The sequence below is a fragment of the Cetorhinus maximus genome, chromosome 21, assembly GCF_964194155.1.
Source record: "Cetorhinus maximus chromosome 21, sCetMax3.hap1.1, whole genome shotgun sequence".
Lineage (NCBI taxonomy): Eukaryota > Metazoa > Chordata > Chondrichthyes > Lamniformes > Cetorhinidae > Cetorhinus > Cetorhinus maximus.
This window is the reverse complement of record NC_135899.1, coordinates 8,192,952-8,214,032: the sequence shown is the minus strand read 5'-3', so window position 1 is coordinate 8,214,032 and position 21,081 is coordinate 8,192,952. Positions and strand designations below refer to the sequence as shown.

The 21,081-nt window shown below is 41.9% G+C and overlaps 2 protein-coding genes across 2 annotated transcripts in view; one reads left to right on the top strand and one right to left on the bottom strand.

Moving 5' to 3' along the window:
• LOC144695628 (butyrophilin subfamily 3 member A3-like) overlaps window positions 1-21,081 on the top strand; it is a 267,537-nt gene that overhangs the window by 31,269 nt on the left and 215,187 nt on the right. The window lies entirely within an intron of this gene.
• LOC144695502 (butyrophilin subfamily 3 member A1-like) overlaps window positions 1-21,081 on the bottom strand; it is a 67,164-nt gene that overhangs the window by 38,675 nt on the left and 7,408 nt on the right. The window contains 7 exon segments of the mRNA XM_078566378.1: window positions 666-1,188; window positions 6,377-6,403; window positions 8,693-8,719; window positions 14,834-14,866; window positions 15,419-15,538; window positions 18,289-18,573; window positions 20,057-20,404. Of these exon segments, the coding sequence (XP_078422504.1) occupies window positions 666-1,188; window positions 6,377-6,403; window positions 8,693-8,719; window positions 14,834-14,866; window positions 15,419-15,538; window positions 18,289-18,573; window positions 20,057-20,404 (1,363 nt within the window).

Below are 21,081 nucleotides of genomic sequence, written 5' to 3'. Positions count from 1 at the left end.
CCTGTAGCAGTTATAAAAACTGAACAGAGGATTTTCTCCCAAATTCCCACCTGAAAAAGAGCAGTCCTGAGGTATAGTGTGCAAGAAAATCAGAGGGAGACCGCCCATCAAATCCCCACTGAAACTGGACAATTTCCTGCTTCTGCTATGTGGCAGACCTCTCCCTTTTCCAAATCTTTTCACTGCTACTTATGTTAACACTTGGTAAGCCAGTTGTTTAAAAAACTTTTTTAAAAAGTGTTTAAAAACAGATTTCTGTTCCCATTAACATTGGCCGCACCTATTTATTTTGCTGTAGCAGCAGACTTACTACTCAACATTTCCCCTGCTGCCCAGTGGGTGAAACCTCTGCCCCTCACTGAATCTAAAAAAACGATACCTTTAATCTGTTACCAATTTTGATTTTACATGAAAACACAAACAGTGGACTGCACTGCTGGAAACTGAATTTACATTATTTAAAGTTCAGACAAATCAGCCAGTACTGTATAACAGCGTCAATTCCTGCAAATTCCCACAATGATTGTCATCATCACCCAGCAGCATTTTAAATCTTATCTTAGAATGCAAGATTAACATTTACATATTTGACAGGTTCCTTTGACTGACTGTCAAATTGGAAAGTATTTTGTTGAAACCTTGAGGCCAGAGACCTTTCAATGAACTAATGTTGAACTGGGCAGATTCTCAGCCATTTGTTAAGATCTGCCGTACTGAAGAAAGGATAAAGTTTCTCTGTAAATTTGCACCCAGTGAAAGTGTAGAGGTAAGATTTTGTGTTTGCACTATAAAATGAAACTATTCCGGACTCATAATTGAGATAAATGCCAATCTTTCTGGGAATCTTATGGACACAGATATCAGATTTATTGTCAGAGTTTGCCTGAAATTTATTCTGAGCCCTCCCAATGGTCCAGAATCCATTCCCTGTCAACAGTTGGATATCTCCCTTCCTGTCCACAGTCTCTTTGGCTACTCCCAGAATCCAGTGCTGATTCCCCGCCACCCCCACTTCCCAGTAGTGTGCGCCCGATGTGAATCCCTCTGATCCCAACACAGATTCCCAGACTGTAAACCTCTCTCCATGGTCATCGACATTCCTCTCTGTCTGTGTCAACCTCACGTTCTTCAGATCCTTAGATACCTCAAGCCTTAGATTTGCTGTTTCTGTATCCAGGGTTACAGAGGCTGGGAGGAAAAGGGCAGAATTAGTGAGCGCTTAAGGCTTGCTTAAACCAATTAACAATAATGTTTGAAAGACCAAATGAAGCAAGAGGTATTGTAAAAATAATCACAAATGGAGAACAACCACTTACATCTTTATCGCATTCCTGGCTGGTACAAAGATGCTTGAAAAGACTTTAGGGAAAAGCAGCAAATACAGAACAGGATTTCAACAGGAAGCCATTTAGGAGGGATTTTAAATTATGAAGAAAAGTGTCAGAGTGGACAGATTTGAGGAGAGAGTTCCAGAGGGAAGGGGAATGGTGGATAAAAGAGCAGCCACTACATTTTAATTTGTGAAGAGAGGAGAAAGCAAGGCTCAAGTTGATGAAAATGCCAATCAGGGTTTTAGCAATGGTGGCGGAGATGTAGAAGTATAAATAGTGAATGCAACCAAGATGGTAAAAATAATAGAATAAATTTCTGATGAAAAGGTCATTGACCTGGAACATGAAGCCTGATCTGTGGAGTATTTTCAGCAATTTTTGCTTTAATACTTAAAAATATTGACTGAGTAATCCAAATCCAAACATATATGCAACACAATTGTCCATAAATACAGAATTATATACTGTCACTCTCTAACCACATGGTCCAATATATCCCTCATCACTATCAAGAAAAAAACCTACCTTAATTCAAATCCAATCCAGCCAATTACCACTCCTTTAGTCTACTCTTAAGCGTCAGCAAAGTGATGGAAAATATCATTGACAGTGCTATCAAGTGGCACTAAGTCACCAATAACCAGCTCACTGATACTCACTTTGGCTTCTGACAGGGCCACTCAACTCCAGACCTCATTACAGCCTTGGTGCAAACATCAACCAGAGTTGAATTCCAGAGGGAAGGTGAAAATGACTGACCTTGCCAACAAGGCAGCATTTGACAAGGTGTGGCATCAAACAGTCTTCATAAAATTTGAGTCATTGGATATCAGGAGTAAACTGTCCACTGACTGGAGTCATGCCTTGGGCCGAGGAAGGTGACAGAGGCTGTTGGAGGTCAGTCATTGCTGCAGAAATTCTTCAGGGCAGTGACCTCAGACCGACCATCTTCAACTACTTTATCAATGACCAGCCCTCCATCATAATGTAAGAAGAGGCTGATGTTCACTGATGATTGCAAATAGTTCACTTCCATTCGCAACTCCTCATATAATGAAGCAGTGCCCACAGGCTTGGGCTGATAAATGGCAAGTAACACTTGTGCCACATAAATGCCAGGAAATTACAATCTCCAACAAGAAAAAAAAGGAACACCTCCCCTTGATATTCAACTGCAATACCATTGCTAAATCTCCCACAATCAACACTCTGGGCATCACCAGAGGCTTAAATGGACTAGCCATATAAACACTTTGGCTATAATAGCAGATCAGAGGCTAGGAATTCTGTAAACGGTAACCTACCTCCTGACTCCCTATCACCAAGGCACAAGTCAGGAGTGTGATGGAATACTCTCCACCTGCCTGGATGAGTACAGCTCCAACACTATTCAAGAAGCTGGAGACCATCCAGGAAAAAAAAATAACCCACTTATTTGGGACCCCATCCACCATCTTAAACTTTTAGTCCCTCTACTGCTGGCGCACTGTGGCAACAGTGTGTACCATTTACAAGATACACCGCAGCAATTCACTACAGGTCCTTCCACAGCACTTTCCAAACTTGCGACTTTTACTGCCTAGAAAAGCAGCAGGCGCGTGGGAACACCACCACTTACAAGTTTCCTCCAAGTCACAGACCATCCTGACTTGGAAATATATCATCATTCATTCACTGTCCATTAGGTCAAAGTCCTGGAACCCCCTTCCTAACAGCACTGTGAATATAGTTACACCACACATTGCAGGTGTTCAAGGCGGCAGCTCACCACCACCTTCAAGGATAATTAGGGATGGAGAATAAAGGCTCAACTAGCAGGAATGTCCACAAGCAATGATTTAAAAAGTTGAAGGGTGTGCAGGCAGAGTTAATGTGGATTGGAGGGTCACCAATAGGAGAGATGGAATGATATTTAGGAGACATAATGCATTTTAGTCTTTGAAAAAGGAATATTTGGGGATTGGTTAATAGTTGGAGACAATGCATGTTTTGTGAAGGAATGGTCATGTAATTTGTTCATGGTAATTTGCATGGAGATAAGCAGGGTTCAAAATACACTGGTGCGGCAGGCAAATCGTCATTGACAGCTCCAAAATATCCCGTGCCAAATCAAACATGGGCAAAGTAGTGAAAATATTGAGAGAAACGTTGCCCCTGTATAGGAAGTGATTAGGAAACCTAATGCTGCCCCCATTTTCACTTTTGTGCAAATCCAGCACAAGCCAGAAACCGTGCTCTAACTGCACATGCTCACTTTGTCACTTTTCTCACCTTTACAACCTCAGAGCCCCTTCCTTCCCTCCTGCTCGCCAGCTTTCCCAACCTCTCCTGATCACCAGCCCTCTCAACCCCTCCCACTTAACACCTTTCTCAAATTGCTCCTGCTCACCTATAAATGATAGAACCCTGCACCTTTAGATCAATGAATGGAATCTGAGGTGTAATTTTCTGGTGCTTTTCCTTTCCAGGAAAAGGATTGTTCTGTATCATTTCGCATTCTGAAGCTTGTAGTTGCTGAATTGCATTTTCAGAATACGTAATGACAACCTGCACTTTAAATGTTTTCCTGTATATGTAGAAAAATGGAGTCAATGGGAATCGGGGGGAAAACTCTCCACTGATTGGAGTCATACCTGGCACAAAGGAAGATGGCTATGGTTGTTGGAGGTCAGTCATCTCAGTTCTAGGACATTACTGCAGGAGTTCCTCAGGGTAGTGTCCTCAACCTAACCATCTTCAGCTGCTTCATCAATTACCTTCTCTCCATCATAAGGTCAGATGTGGGGATGTTCACTGATGATTGCATGATGTTCATCACCATTAGCGACTCCTCAGATACTGAAGCAGTCCATGTCCAAATGCAGAAAGACCTGGACAATATCTAGGCTTGGGCTGACAAGTGGCAAGTAACATTCACACCATACAAGTGCCAGGAAATGACCAACTCCAACAAGAGAGGATCTAACCATCACCCTTGAAATTCAATGGTAATACCATTGCAGAATCCCCCACTATCAACATCCTGGGGTTACCACTGACCAGAAACTGAACTGGACTAGCCATTTAAACACTGTGGTGACAAGAGCAGGTCAGGGGCTAGGAATCCTGTGGCATGTAACTCATCTCCTGACTATCCAAGGCCAGTCCATCATCTACAAGGCACAAGTCATGAGTGTGACGGCATACTCTCACCTTGCCTGGATGAGTGCAGCTCCAACAATACTCCAGAAGCTTGACACCATCTAGGACAAAGCAGTCCACTTGACTGGCACCACACCCACAAACATTCACTCCCTCCACCACTGAAGCACAATGGCAGCAGTGTGAACCATCTATAAGATGCACTGCAGGAACTCACAAAGCCTCCTACTACAAACTAATGACCACTGCCAGCTAGAAGGATAACGGCAGCAGACACATGGGAACACTACCAACTGGAAGTTCCCCTCCAAGCCAACCACTATCCTGATTTGGAAATATATCACCGTTACTTCACTGGTGCTGGGTCAAATCTTGGAACTCCCTCCCTAACAGCACTGTGGGTGTACCTGCACCACATGAACAGCACAGGTTCAAGAAGGCAGCTCACCACCACCTTCTCAAGGGCAATTAGGGATAGGCACTAAATGCTGGCCTAGCTAGACACTGACATCCCATCAATGAATCAAAAAAAAGTACAATAGACAGTTCAGTAACAATTTAATTTGAAACTACCACTTGTATCTCTTAAAATCATAATCTAAGAAGGGCGAAGGACAAAGAGCAAAGTAGACAGAAACCGTGGGTAATTACTTTAAACTACCAGCTCTGTAATCAGTGTGAGTAAAGAGCAAAGTGATTTTATTAATTATGCGCCGTCAACATGACCCAGGGCGTGTTCTGATTGATGCCACAGAAGCATATTCACTAAATATTGGAAAAATAACTTCTGGGGTTAAAATGGCCAGGATTTTCCATCCACCCTCCATTTTTATTTGGTGGAACTGAACAGGCCAAGATGGAAGTGGGTCAAGGACCCTTTCTACCAGATGCTGGCCTATTTTTATGATGGTGACAAACAACACACACACACATGTAATTCAAATGACATTTAAAGTGACAGGGTTACATCATTCTGCATCTTCTGTCATTTATGCCAGAGCAGCATTGGGAAGCAGGGCACCTGTTCACTCCTGATGTCTATTCTTGCCATTATAGAGAAAGCAAGGGGGAAGATTACAACAGCTTAGATGCAATTTTAATGGTTTTATTTAAAAAAAAAAGGCTTCAACCAGCAACGCAGATGATTCCAGGAACCCAATGGAGGAGTTCATGAAAATGAACCAAGAGCCCCCAAAAATCAAAAAATATCCCTTTGGAAAATTAAGCTAGGCAGTTTTATTTCTCAAAGCACCCTTAAAAAGAAAAAGAATTATTTTGAGCCTTGGAGAAGAAATATACATTGTCAGTAAGCATGGGGCTCAGAAGAGGAAATGTCTGCTAAGGAGCAGAACATAAAGTGGATTGAGGGAGCTGATGGGTGAATTTCGTGTAATGTGGAGATGGGAGAAACAGCAGAATGTAGTGTGGATGGGAACTGAATCAGGAAGAAGGCAGGAGTCCAGGGAGTGGAAAGGATGAAAGAAGCAGATGCCACTGTGTGGATGACCTTGTTTTTTACCCAAAGAAAACCATTAATTCTGCACATTTGAGAACTGGTTTTTCCCACTTCACATGGCTGCCTGGGTAGGCCCCAAGCCATGCACATTGGATAATTGCAAACACATTGCCCTCAATTTGGCATCCATTCCAATTGCAAGATGGAAAATTGTGGGCAGTGTACCTGCTATTTCCTAACAATGGTGTTTGAGACTCTCAGGCAGCAGCATAACCCAGCAAATCACCCTGATGTATCCAAACTGAAGTTGAAGTGGGAGAGTGAGGAGAGGGGAGAGGGGAGTCTCTGCAAACACAATTTCAGGTGCTATAGTGATTATGATCAAGGGGGAAGATAAGCTACAATCAAATTTACGTAAATGTTCATTACCACAACTTGAGGATCTTACCTTCACACTCAGAAATCTTCTTCCAATCTGAAAACAGAAAAAAATGAAGCAATAAAACTGAAGAAATCAGCATGTAAACAATTCCACAGAAAAAAATTAATGTGCATTTTTTAATTGATGACCATAAATTGGAAGACAAGCCCCTCAGGCTGGGTGGCTCCTTTTTCGGCTGGTGCAGACACGATGGGCCAAATGGCTTCTTTCTGTTTTGTAAACTTTCTATGATTCAAAGTAACCGAAACCCTGGTAATGCAACACTGCCACTGTCAGGGAGGGCAAGGGAGGAATTTGGAGCATAATCTCGTCATACTGGATCTCTACCCCTTTAAGGTCACTTCAAAATTTCATGGTAACTGGGGCAAATGCTTTTTGTGCCCTACCCCTGTGTGGGGACATGAAAGGAGATGGGACAGGTGGGTTGACATCATCAGCCAGAGATCTTGGCAGTTGCTACCAAAACTATATACCACTGCATACCAGTCTGTGAGGACTTGGTTCCAGGGTAAGTGGATCAGTTTTTTAAGTTTCTGTGATTGAACAATACACCATGAATTTCAATGCCTGTGTTACCAATTTTCTGCTGGTGAGAATTGATTTGGGCAGCCTCAGCAGAACGCATCTTGTATTACACATACACCACACACAACCTCTGTCACTCACACACAGGTTGCAGAAAAAGGCCGAATTAATTACATTAAGTATATAAAATTGCCCTCACTGTAAAACCTTTAATGGTTTTCAAAAGATAAACTGTGAGAAGGAAATATTTCATAGAATGTTAGAGCACAGAAGGAGCTCTACAGACTTTCAAATTTTTCTATTTAAAGTATATACCCAGCTCTCTTGAAAGTTACTATAGAATCTGCTTCCACCACCCTGCATTCTCTATCATAGCTCAGTATAAAAGGTTCCACATCTGGTTCTTTTCTAATTATCTAGTCTTTGTCCTTTGGTCCCTATTCCTCCTGCCAGTAGATTTCGCCTTATTAACTCTAACAAAACCCCTCGTAATTTTGAATAACTATTAAATCTCCCTCAAACTTCTCTGCTGTATTTGCCCATTACATTTGCTACAGAAAGTTATGTTTTGTCATTATCAGTGCCCTTTCAACAACGTGACAATTGTTAAAGACTACAATCAACTTTTCTGACAGTTAAAATTGACCAAAACAATCTCATTCCTTCAGGTTTACTTTCAGAGAGATTTTGAAAGTGTTAAATTTTTAAAGTGCTTTTTTTTCCTTTCCGTCTCTTTTTCTCCCTCTCTTATTCATCCGATCTTTCTTCCCCTCTCTTTTCTGTATATGACTTGACATTGAATTTACCCCCTTGAATTTACCACCCTCAGTCTTTTGAGTTTATTTCTCAATCTTTAATTCTCATTTGTTAAGGAGATTGACTGTTTGCTCCATTGTTCTCTCAGGTCCCAAATGGTGTTTCCCTCGTTTTGCTGTTATCAGTTGGCACCTTCAGTAACTTTATGGGTAAAACATCTGAGGTGCTGGGTAATTCTAACAATGTCCTGCTACATCAAATTCTGACTCTGGGCTGTATTTTCATCGTAGGGAAGGAACCCAACATGGGGGCGGGTTCCAGGTCCCGAGCCGCACAGTGCATTATGGACACACCCACCACTATTTTGAAATGGGGATTGCCAATTAAAGGCCAGTGATCAGGCTTGCCATCATGAGTGAGGTCTTGAAGCTGGAGGGCTGATGGGAGGCCCCTCAGCACGCACAGATTGGCAGCCCCACCAAAGGTGGGGACAGCAAGGGAGGCGTCAACCAAGTTTTTGATTTTTAAAATGGCCACAGCTGCCTGGGTGGGATCCTGGAGGGGCAACCCCTCCGTGAGACAGCCGGCAGTCACACCTGTTGCATGGCGGGTGAAGTTGAGAGCAGGCCGGCAGGGGGGGGGGGTGGGGTGTGTGTGTGTGTCCTTCACATGAAGGATCACGGCAGCCCCCGTTGCCCCGTTCCACATGGACATGCTCCAGGTCAATGTGGGCCTGCCATCAATTTGTCAATAATTGGTTAGCCTCCACTCACCAGTTGCTAGCGGATCTGGTCCTGACCCAACCTCAGGATAAGGATCATGGCAGATAAGTGCCATGATGGCTGGCAGCCCCAAATTGTGGGTTCGGCTGCCACTGATCCAAATCCCAACCTGGCAGAAAATTCGTCCCTCTATTTCTCATCAGATTATATGTGTTATTATTGCAGCAGACATATTTGCGAATACAATTAATACAACTAACAGCAAGTTACTCGCTGCATTAATATACGGCAGCTGTTTATGTAAAAGAGATTGTCCTACCTGCTTCAACTAGAGATTTCCACTGGTCTAAAAAATAAAAAAAATGAAATACACTTTGTTAATTTGATTGTCACAAACATTAAAATATTGACAGACTCTCCATATTTGAAATGGTTTGAACATTGAAATTTTATCATGGAGGTGCTAGCCTTGGTTCAGTTGTATCTCTGACCTCCAAATCAGAGGCTGTGGGTCCTACTCCAAAGACTTGAGCACATAGTCCAAGTTGATACTCTTAGTGCAGTACTGAGGGAGTGCTGCACTTTCAGAGATGCCCTCTTTCAGGTGAGACATTAAACCGAAGCCTGTCAGTTGGATGCAAATGATCCCATGGCATTTTGAAGAGGAGCAGGGGAGTTTTCCCAGTTTCCTGGTCGTGATTTATTCCTCAACCAACATTGCAATGACATTTAGCTGCTCATTAATCACATTGCCGTTTGTGGGACGTTGCTGTACACAAACTGATTGCTACATTTCCTACATTACAACAGTGATTGCGCTTTAGGAAAAATGCTTTGGGACATCCTGAAGTCATATGAATACAAGGTTTTTCTTTGTGTCACCCTCTTAATCAAACAGTTACAATAAATTATTGTTCTTATATACTTTCAAGCAATTATAAAACCTATTAGGGAGACAATTTTCTCCTCTAAATTTTCTCCCTGTCTCCTCAAGATGCTGGATATTATTGGGTAGTCCCTGTTGTGTTTTACTCAAGTGGTCATTCTTCATGTATGAGCTGAGACATAAGTATCATGTGATTCAAACACCAAGGGCATCATGTTTCACTGAATAACATTCAGTGTGAACCCTGGTTGATTTTTTTTCCCCTTCCCCTCGTACAAGTCAGCTGATTCAGCACAGATTAACGATCTAACCAAGGCCTTAAGCTCCAAATGGCTCACTACCATATTGGACAATAGCTAGGATTTTTCAGAAGTGGCAGGAACCCGCTGCCAAGGCTGAAATCAGGAGAGGCAGCCCCACATTGGCTAGCAGCAGGACCTGGGGCTGCACGTTACAGGCAGCAGTCCTACTAAGCATAGCACCCACCCCCAAGAGCTGCCAGCCTGATCAGAACTTCAGCAGCACCAGCGGAAGTAGTTGTGACAGCTGGGCTGCACCTGGAGGAAGAGGCTGCTTCAATGGATGTTCACCCTCATAACAAGGTAAGTGGGGTCTAAGGGCCAGTCAAGCAGGCCCTTGTGTGAGGGCACATAGCACCAGTGCTGCAGGGGCCAAAGCCATGAGCCATCTGCCACCTTTCCTGCTGCCAGAAACATGGCATGGCAGTGGGAAGACATCATGCACACCGCCCAAAACCTTCCCACCACTTAACCTGTCCTCAAAGGCCCATAAAGCTTAGGGCAAAGACTTTACACAAAGAGCTATCAAGGGAAATTTATTCCCACTAATTTGATATTCCCATTGGAAATTTGCAAGAATAGTTGGTGTGAGAAGTGGGCCAGGATTTTTAGGATGGTGAGGTTTCCCTTCCCACCATCTGAAGAGTCAGCGGAGAACACATCCCCGCTGATTCTGCCTGCTATGCAGCCATTTCACGCTCCAACAAGCGTTAGCTGGCTGCAGACAGGGATTCTGCCCTTCATTCGGGAAGAAGCCCTGCCTCAGGCAGCTGTCAGCCAATCTGATTGGTTGGCAGCTCTCTAATCCCTACAGCACCAGAAGCTGCAGTGCACAGGACTGGGACTGCAAGCAGCCCCCCAAGCCTAAATCCTGGAAGTCCAGGAACAGGTACGTGTGGGGTCTCGAGGAAAGGAGGTGAGGCCCGGGGAAGTAGGCTGAAGGGTGCAGGGGTGTTGGTAAATAGGCCAGTTCCTGCCTGAGGTCTGCTTTTTGGGCTTCCAGCCTGCTGCTGAACTCCTCCCACCAGCCTGAAAATTGAGGCTGGGATGGAAACAGATCTTAATTGACCAATTGAGGTCTTCATATGATGTATGGGCAGGCAGGCCTGCCTAGGCCTCACTCAGCCAAGCGTAAAATTGTGGAGAGTTGGGGTGGGCGGGAACCCAGTGGGAAGGCCATCCGAGAAATTTTACAGTCACCCCCTGCCTACAAACCTGCTGGTGGGGGAAGATAAAATTCTACCCATGGAGTTGTCACACTATTGCATTGTACTTTGAGATTGACCAGTGATTGCATGTTAATATAAAAAAAAAGTGTAGGAAGAACCTTCATCTGCACAATTTAATGTACCCAACCTTAGTGTCCTTCAAGCAGGTAGTGGTCAACCTGTTACAGTTCTTGTCACTCTATTTTAATTACAATCTATTCATTAAACTTAAAAGGTCAATATTTTACTTCAAGTATTTATATTGGTGAAGATATGCGAGAAGAGTAAATAATATGCCTTGGTCTGTTTACATTTTTGGAACATCAGCATCAAATGAGCAGAGATTTCTGAATGCTGAATTAAATAGGGGAATGACCATTGTTTCTTAACATTACCATCGCTGAGTCCCCCACTAACATCCTGAGGATTACCGTTGACCAGAAACTGAACCGGACTAGCCATGTAAATACTGTGGCTACAAGAGCAGGTCAGGGGCTAGGAATCCTGCAGCGAGTAACCCACCTCCTGACTCCCCAAAGCCTGTCCACAATCTACAAGGCACAAGGCAAGAGTGTGATGGAATACTCCCCTCTTGCTTGGATGAGTGCAGCTCCAACAACACACACGAAGCTTGACACCATCCAGGGCAAAGGAGCCCCATTGATTGGCACTCCATCCACGGAAAACATTTACTCCCTCCAGCACTGATGCACAGTAGCAGCAGTGTGTACCACATACAAGATGCACTGCAGGAATTCATCAAGGCTCCTTAGACAGCAGCTTCCAAACCCATGACCATTACCACCCAGAAGAACAAGGGCAGCAGATGCATGGGAATACCACCTCCTGGAAGTTCCCCTCCAAGCCACTCACCATCCTGACTTGGAATTATATCACCATTCCTTCACTGTCACTGGCTCAAAATCCTGGAGCTCCCTTCCCAGCAGCACTGTGGGTGTACCTACACCACACTGACTGCAGCAGTTCAAGAAGGCGGATCACCCCCACCTCCTCAAGGGCAACTAGGGATGGGCAATAAATGCTGGCCTAGCCACCCCACATCCCATGAACGAATAAAGAAAACTTGCTGCACTCTTCTGGAGTTTTGCTTTCGATATTTTTCATATATTTAAAAGCAAGAACTCTTGACAGTCGGTAGTTTCTGTTCATTCTACATATTTTATTCTAACTATTTGATATTGCTATTTTGATACCAATAGGTACTTTCACTTCATTGATTCTCATCTTTGTTGTAATAGTAAAAATCCTTATCCAAAATTAGAAATTACAGCTTTCAGCAATCGTTTACAGATAATTATTTCAGTCACTCAGTTAATTAAAAAAACAAATTTCTTCAGAGCTTCCAGGAGAAAAGCAGCAGGGATCCACTTGTGATGGGGGATTAGATGCTGATATGCCAAGATAACACATAGCTGCCTCCCAACGAGCAGAAGTGAATCCCACCCAGAGATCAGAGTAAAGACAAGAGGAGTGACAGGACCTCTGAAGAAATGGTTACTTTTTAAAAATATATTCTTCTTTATTGGGTCATGGGATATGGGTGACACTAGCTAGACGAGCATTTATTGCTCATCTCTAGTTGCCCTTGAGAAGCTGGTGGTGAGCTGCCTTCTTGAACCACTTCAGCCCATGTGGTGTAGGTAAACCCACAGTGCTGTTAGGGAGGGAGTTCCAGGCTCTTGATCCAGAGACAGTGTAGAAACAGTGATATAGTTCCAAGTCAGGGTGCTGAGTGACTTGGAGGGGTGTTCCCATTTTACTGCCATTATCCTTCTAATTGGTAGAAGTCATAGATTTGGAAGATACTGTTGAAGAAGCCGAGATGAGTTGCTGTAGTATATCTTGTAGTCAGATCATTTCTTCCCGACTGTCTCAGGCTGTTCACAGGGGTGGAAGGAGTGCCAATCAAGCAGGCTGCATTGTCCTGGGCAGTGTCAAGCTTCGAGTTTGTTGGAGCTGCACTCATGAAGGCAAGTGGAGAATATTCCATAACTCCTGACTTGTGCCTTGTATATGGTGGACAGACTTTGGGGAGTCAGGAGGAGACTTACTGTCTGCAGGATTCTGAGCCTCCAACCTGCTCTTGGAGCCACAGTATTTACATGGCCAGTCCAGTTCAGTTTCTGGTCAATGGTAACCCCCAGGATGTTGATAGTGGGGGATTCAGCAATGGTAGTACCACTGAATCTCAAGAGGCAATGGTTAGATTCTCTCTTGTTGGCAATGGTCATTGCCTGGCATGTGTGGCAAAAATGTTACTCGCCACTTGTCAGCTTAAGCCTGAATGTTGACAAATGTACTAAGACCTGGACACAGACTGCTTCAGTATCTGAGGAGCTGCAAATGGTACTGAATATTGTGCAATCATCAGCAAACATCCCTCTATCATAAGGTCAGAAGTGGGGAAGGTCATTGATGAAGCAGCTGAAGATGGTTTGACCTATGACATTGCTGCAGGAGTTCCTCAGAGTAAAGTCCTGGGACTGAAATGATTGACCCCCTCCAACAACTAGAACCATTTTCCTTTGTGCTAGGTATGACTCCAACTCTCCAGTGGAGAGTTTTCCCTCGATTCCTATTGATTTCAATTTTGCTTGAGCTACTTGATGCCACACTGTCAAATGAAGCCTTGACGTCAAGGGCAGTCATTGAGTAATTTCTGAAAAGTTACATGAAGTAAAAGAAATGGCTGAAGACCTTGGGGAAATGCAGAGTAGGATTGTCCACTGGGCATTTCTTGAATGATTTACTGATACAAGGTTGAATTGTATGCACATCAGTCAGTTGCTGGCTCCACCATGTTTAGGAACAAATTTATCATGGAGCCTCTTCCTCATTTATTGCATGAATGCACAGTCCCACCATTTTTGGCTGGATGTTGGAGGGATGCAAAGCATCACTCTGATCTGTTAATTACGGGGAAGTTTAGTTCTGTCTATAACCTGCAGCTTTGCTATTCAGCATGTGTGCAGCCCTGTGTTGCTGGTGGCTTAGTACATGTTATGCCTACTCCTGCAACTGATATATCTTCTACAATCCCTATTGAATTTTCATCACCCATTTTAATGGTGACGGAGGAGTGAGGTATGTATCACAAGATAAGGTTATGGATTGTGGCGGACAACAGTTGAGCTGCTACTGACAACCCATAGCATCTCATAGTTTGATCTGCTGGACCTTCCTTAGCCTGATGGTGCTGCTACACTAGTGTGGGGTATGTGTAGATGACACTTTGCCTTCATAAGGATTGTGACATAGTTATGCTTACTAATGTTATCATGAATGAATGTGTCACAGCATGTTGGTTGGAGAAGAATATGTTGAGTTGGTTATTTCTTTGTATTGGTTCCGTCAACAGCTGATACCGGCCCAGTCTGGCAGCTGTGCCCTTCAGAATTCATCCAGTTTAGTCAGTGCACAATTAGCAACTCACTCAGTACTTCTCTCCGTGCTTGTTTTGAGCACTGTTCCAAAATGGCTGGGCACTGATTCATAAATTGAGGAGGCAGTAGGTAGTGATCAGCAGGAAACTCTCATCCTCGTTTGACCTGAAGTCACAAAACTTCATGAAGTCCAGAGCCTCCATTTAGAACTCTCAGACTCACTTCAACAGTACACAGCTCTGTCCCATTTCATTGAGCCCCACATCTTACCAGTGGGACAAGACTGATCCAGATACAGAGGTAGAGGGGTCTAGGTTGTTCACTGGCAAATGTAATTCTCTTGCTTGACTAGCCTTTCAGAAAAGCCTACCAACTTGGGCACCATCATTAAATGTTGGCAGAGAAGGTTGGGCATCTTTAGCTGATAGCTAATCATCAAAAATTATTTTGCAGAAAACTAGTGAATAGTGCTCACAGCTTTAAGGTAATAGTAATTGAAAGGTATACTGCGGATAAAAGGCTTACCAAAAAATGTTTGAATAATATTTAAAGACCCAGTTTAATATTCATTACTCAGTGCTATGGCTGTCCCATCTGTACATCTAAATGCCCAGGCCCAACATGCTTTGCTGTATTATAGATAATTCAACATTAAATCCTTACCAAATTGTTTGATAGATTTGTCAAGTTCGAGATCTGAAAAAAAACCACAATAAATATAAGTTGCAGTTATATCAAACAATGATTTATTTAATCAGTCATGCTTTTACGTTCTAACGTGAATAAGTAGTATTAATTTCCATTTGAGAAAAACCATCATCAGCACTTTCTCCAGAATACTGTGCATCCACTTCTTTCATCTTTAGGTGTTTAAATAATAGATTGTTCTACAGATTATACATGTGGTACTGTACTGTGTAATTGGTTTATTTTTAGGGAGAATTAGATGGGAAATGAAAGAAATTAAACAAAATATTGTTAAAGATATTGCGCAAAATTAAAAGCAAAGTTATCCCCATGAAGAAAAACATTAAAACAGCATGGTCACTTTGATATTCCACTGGCTTTTAGTAGAACAGCAGCCCCTTCGCCTTCATCTGAGACCAAAAACTATAATGATTGAGTTATTAAAAGATACAAAGGATCACTAACTATTTTTCTAAATTTAACATAAAGAAACCTGGTTCTGTTTCTACATGTTAAATCCTGAACCTGTATTTACCAGTGTCACTGAGACTGAGACCATACCTTTGATGTATCTGTGTTTTTTCACACTCCAAAGTATCCCAGCAGTAAAAGTTACTATTAGAAGACAGAGGATCACAGATAAAAACACCAGCCAGCCTGAGACAGTCGGGAAGAAATCACCTGCAAAGTAAATATCAATGAATTAGACAATACTGCCTTCAACATATTCCACAGTAATTGTTCTTGTAGGATGCCTGATATTAGCAAAGTTAAAAGTTTATGGCCCCCCGAGTTATGCTAGGGTTTCCACAAGGCAAGTGGGTATTCTGCTGATCACTATTTCAGCACAGCTTTCTCAACGCACAGCTCATCCACCCTCCCAAAGTTGGCTTCTTTAAATATGTGGATGAGGGTTGGATTGCGTTATTGGGCCCAGACTGCAATTTTAACTCAGCAAGTCAAACTGAACCAAGTCAGAATATCGAGGACAGGGATGTGAAGAGGCTTGAAAGGTAAGCTATTCACTCATCTTTCAAGGGCCAAGAGGAGTTGGAGTGCTCTTCCAGGCCTCGCAAGGAAAGTTTAGGCCTCCCTTGCCCTAGACACCCGACCTGCCACCCTTTCTCCAAAACTACCTGCATGTTGGTAGGAATTGGTTGGCCAATTTTCCACAGGCCAGCAGCCACTTGCTGGTCATTCCAGGTAGGAACGGTAGCAAATTACTGAGGTCTGGGGATTAATGTAGCACAGGCTAGATTTCTACACCAGATGAGATTCCAACTATGTTAGTTTTCATCTCCACCTCCCATTAGGATTTTGAGTGTTTTTTTAAAAAATCAGACAATTCTTCAATCTCCCTTTGTATTTTCTCCATACTGTTCTTCCCTATGGTACTGGATCCAACATGAACCATGACTTCAGGAGACTGATCTTACTTTTCCAGACCTTATCCACCTGCTCTGTTTAGATCCTTACCCCATAACCTATGGTACTCCTTAAATCAGACCATTTGGGCTCCAGATTGTGGTTGCAGAAAAAGTGACCCAATCCTTTTCTGACAGAAACATGTGTACCCTCAAGTAAAAGGAAATCCAGTTTGGAAGCAAATCAGATTTGATGAGCAAATGTTGCAGAGATAGCACACCCAACTCCCCTATTTGAGATATGGTAAATGAACGTGCATCTACATGAAGTGGGCATAAGGCGGACATGCACTTTAGAGCATTCTCCCTAGAGCACCACTCCTGACAGTGGGTGGTAAGCAGGCTCAATACTGTTTACACCACCTGAAGCACTTTATAGCAGACACGCAAGGTGGCAGCATATATTAAAACGTTTAATCATTGTACATCCATCCCTCAAGTAGGGTCCATCGTCAAGATATAAAGTATGATGGAAAACCTTGCTACATTCATATATTTCATGGTCGTAGCACTTCAATTTCCTTCTGTTAAACAGCATAGCTACGTGAAGGACAGTTTTGTATCAAAGAAGATGCACATTTTTGGTCATGCATACACACGTGCTCCTTCAACAGTCAGCATTTTGAGATTGCTTTCTGATTGTATGAGATGAGACCCCCAAGGGTACAATCTGAACCTGGAGCAACACTTCTTATTCTGGAGTAGGTAGGAAAGGCACATTTCCTCTGGCAGGACCTGTGGATCCACCATCTTGGTTAAGAGCAGGACTGTGGATACAAGTGGATCATTCCTCTGCAATTTTTCATTGTTATTCAGCGACTAGAAGACAAGAGGAATTCCACTGGGAATGCCCAGTCTATCACTTGGGACTGCTCCAAATTGTAGAGAAAAAAGGTAACGGGCCAAAAATAAAACAAATCTTCTAAATAATGTGCAACAAAAACAACCCAGAGGAAGAGGTTTAAGATAATTAGGAAGTCACTTCTCTTGGCAGCGATCTGGTGAGCGTGCTTATTGATGAAACATCAATGAAATTTTCATCTTAGAGATGAAAAAAAGTGCGTCATGTGGAAGGATCAAACCACTGGGAGCTGTGGGACAGGGAAGCTCCAACGTGGCTTGTACACTCCAGTGATACTAGCCTCCCAAGCCCCAGCATCAGGTTGCTGCTCACAGTGCCTTTCAAGCTCTTTGGTCTATGCACCTGATTTTCCACCCTACACATTCTCAGCATTAGGGGTAGAAAAGCTCTCCTACTATACTTAGCCCTACAGTGCAATGAAGAACACAGCATCTTAGCAGAGCAACAAAGAAACAAAGAAAAATTTCAGATAAATACTGACAGAAACAAATACAAACACAAGTGAACACAACGCAGGAGAATTTTACAAATAAAATATGTACAATGAAGAAAAATTAACGTAAGAGTGAAAAAAAAGACTAACAGTGCATTTAAACACCCCCCTTGGGAAGAATAAGGAAACATGATCAATATTTATTCTGTTGCTGGACCAAAGAACCAAAACCAGTTTTAAGTACCAAAATGTAGCAGTAAGTTAATATTATAATCTCCAGCAGAATGAGTTGCTCAGGAACTACGCACAAGCAAGTAAACATTACTTCTACTGGGGAAAAGTAATTTCTATCTTTGGCCGTAACAGTCCACCCCACTTAGATAGTCCTGGCCCTGGTGGGTTGGACATTCAGGAACTACTGCAAATGGCACAACTGTCCATCCTCTTTACGGAAACGATTCCAGTCCTGAGAATTGGAATAGTCTATATCAGGAAGTCACGTTTTTGACCATGGACTAATATCCAGGAATTTCAGGGTCACCCTGTTTACACAAATATACTGCTGAAGTAAATTTGCCATCAAGTTTAACTGATACCAAAAGCCATTCCCAAATTCACTTTACAGTAGAATATCTTAGTCCTAATTGGATTTATGGTATTATTGAGTCAATCACCGTTCCCTTTAATCGACTGTGTCTTATAATTTACAGACCTGATATCTGGATTGCTGCTTCTTGTTCTTTTTTCAACAGGTTGTTCTGTATGAGACACTGGAACCTGTTTGATGAATCTCTTGTTACAGCAAGAGAGCTCTGGACATTAACAAGACCTTTCAAATCTTGATGGTAACTTATTTCAGACTGTCCTGTTAAGTTCTGTCCATCTCCTCCAGTCCACAGTATCAGTGGCTTAGGGAACCATCCATTAGATTCACACACAAGCTGAATTCCATTTTTATAGTATCCATTTATCTGGATCCAGTGCTCATGTCCCAAACCTACAATAAGCAATAAACATATTTAAAAATAACATTTGTTGTTAACAAACTTATGGAAAATATTATTTCACTGTTATGGAGTGATATAATCAGAATATTGTATAATCAGAATATTTCTGTTCTGTAATTGGGTGCATCCCAGAAGGCAGAATGCAGGAACAAAACACTCAAGAAATGTATAAGCAGTTGATTCTTAACTAAACCCTCCAACTGGCTCCAGCCCTCACTTACATGAAAGAGCAGGAGTTAGGATAGTGATACCATTAAATGTATACCAGTGTGAAAAATTTAACCAGGTCTCTCAACCTTTCCAACAATGATACACACCGATAAAGATCAGGATTTGTGCAGCTGAAACCCACATCGAGGATCACACATTTTCTAGCATCAATGGTATTGAAATGAGTGAACACCAGGTAAAGAAGTACACTCCCTCTGAACCTGCATGCCATGCATATTGGCATAATGGGTGAAGTTGCACTTCACTGTGAAGAAAGTCAAGATGAAACGAGAGACTTTGCACTATCTTTTTAAAGACCAGTATCTCTAAAAAAATGGAACAAAGCAGTTAGCCACCATAAGAAATATGTGATCAGGCGATTCTAGTGCACTCATTGCAGAATCCAGTTGATTTAATCTCATGTGGCCATGTGAGTTTCTTGCAGGAAAGGCTGAGCACTTCCATCAGGGGCTCTGAAATATACAGTGGTGTTGCCCAATGCCTCGGATATTTAGCCAGGCGTTGATTGTTCTCAAGTCAAATGTAAATGCCAGCAACATCACCAGGATTGAATTGATACAAGTACTGTGTAACCACCACTCAGTTACCTGATGAAGCACCTTTCCAACCAGCAATGTGCAAGGTTGTTTTGATAAAGTTATTCCTTTTTTCATTAATCTTGTCTTACAAAGAACCTTAAAACAAGCACAAAAGGAGGAATCTACTCCCTAACTATTTCATTGGTTTGCAAGCAAACCACAAACAGTGTGGCAATGTTGTCTTTATATTAAAACAGGTAAACAATAATGAGCAGAATATAAAGACTAGATATCTGGGCAATTAAACATATTCAAAAGTTAGTTACTTTCAATGCTGTCTGACTTACTTTCTAAATCTTTATTTTCCACATACACAAGGATGAAAAACTAGTAATGAAGGTCATGAGTTGTTTTCTGATGGAAGTACTTTAACTTCATGAAATCAATAAAATCTGACTGTCATTAGTATTCCTCTTTAATTAAAGAATTATAAAATTAATTTGAACCCATCACTTAGTTTCTGTCCCTTTGAATATTCTTGTTGAACCAAATCTGTGCTGAAAGTATTCTATTAATGAAATGTACCAGTGCACAAATATTATAAGAGGAAATGAAAAAGATTTTGTTTGAAAACAAAGCACTTGAATTTTGACCAGAAATTAGTTTAAAATGCCATGTTGTTTTCCCTAATGTGATTAGTTTTTAAATAGATGTGTTTGCTAACCTCCAACTTTCAGTTCAATCATAGTTTCTTCAAAATCTGTTTCATCATCAACTGAGCATATGTATTTCCCTTCATCACGCACCCTTGTGTTCTTTATTCTCAGAGAAACATTTCCTTTGGTCAGCTCATCTTTAAACAGTTCAGTCCTTCCTCTGTAGTCATGATCCTGAGCAGCAGTGTCATCTTTCCCATTTCTGTACATGTGCACTGCTGAACCAAGATCTGATTTAAGCCATCGCACCACCATATTGGTGACGGATATTTCTGGCTTAAGCCGACATTCCAGTAGAGCATCTTGAGCCACGATGGCTATAACAGGATGACTTGGTCCAGTAACTGTGAATTTACCTGTGGGATTATTGTCCAATTAAATTACTTCAACTTTCCAATATCTTAAACATTAAAACTTTAAAAATTGTCATTAGCATCCCTTCTCAAACAATTATAAACAAAGCTGCTTAATTTGAAGCAGAAGATTAAATCTATTTTCTATCTAGCAATTGGAAGAAAATGTTTATTTTTAAAAAATCATTGTTTTGCAAAAGACATTATGAGCTCGGTAAATAAATATTTCCATCTTAATACTAAACAGAAATTATGTGGGAGATTTCTTTTTTGTAATTCATATTTTGTGTGTGAGTGAAAATGGAAGGAAGAAAGGAAAACATATTTGTTTTTTTATATAGTTACTGATCACATCCTCAGGATGCTGCAAAGCATGTTGTAACCAGAGGATTACCTTTAAGTGTGCAATAACCAGTAATTCCCCTATTTGTATATTTCATAATTTGCCATGGTGAGATTTGAACTCTTGATCTTGGGGTTACAAGCCTAGTACCATAACCACTCAGCTATCATACCAGAATTAATGACCAGTAATTGGAAGCATGTGTGGCAGCCTATTTGCAGCAAACATGATTCCAACAACAGCAAAATAAATTACTGGCCATGTAAAGTGTCTTTGTTGATGGTAGTTGAGTGTGGCATGTAAGCCAAAACACTAGGAAAATGCTTTGCACTTTTCT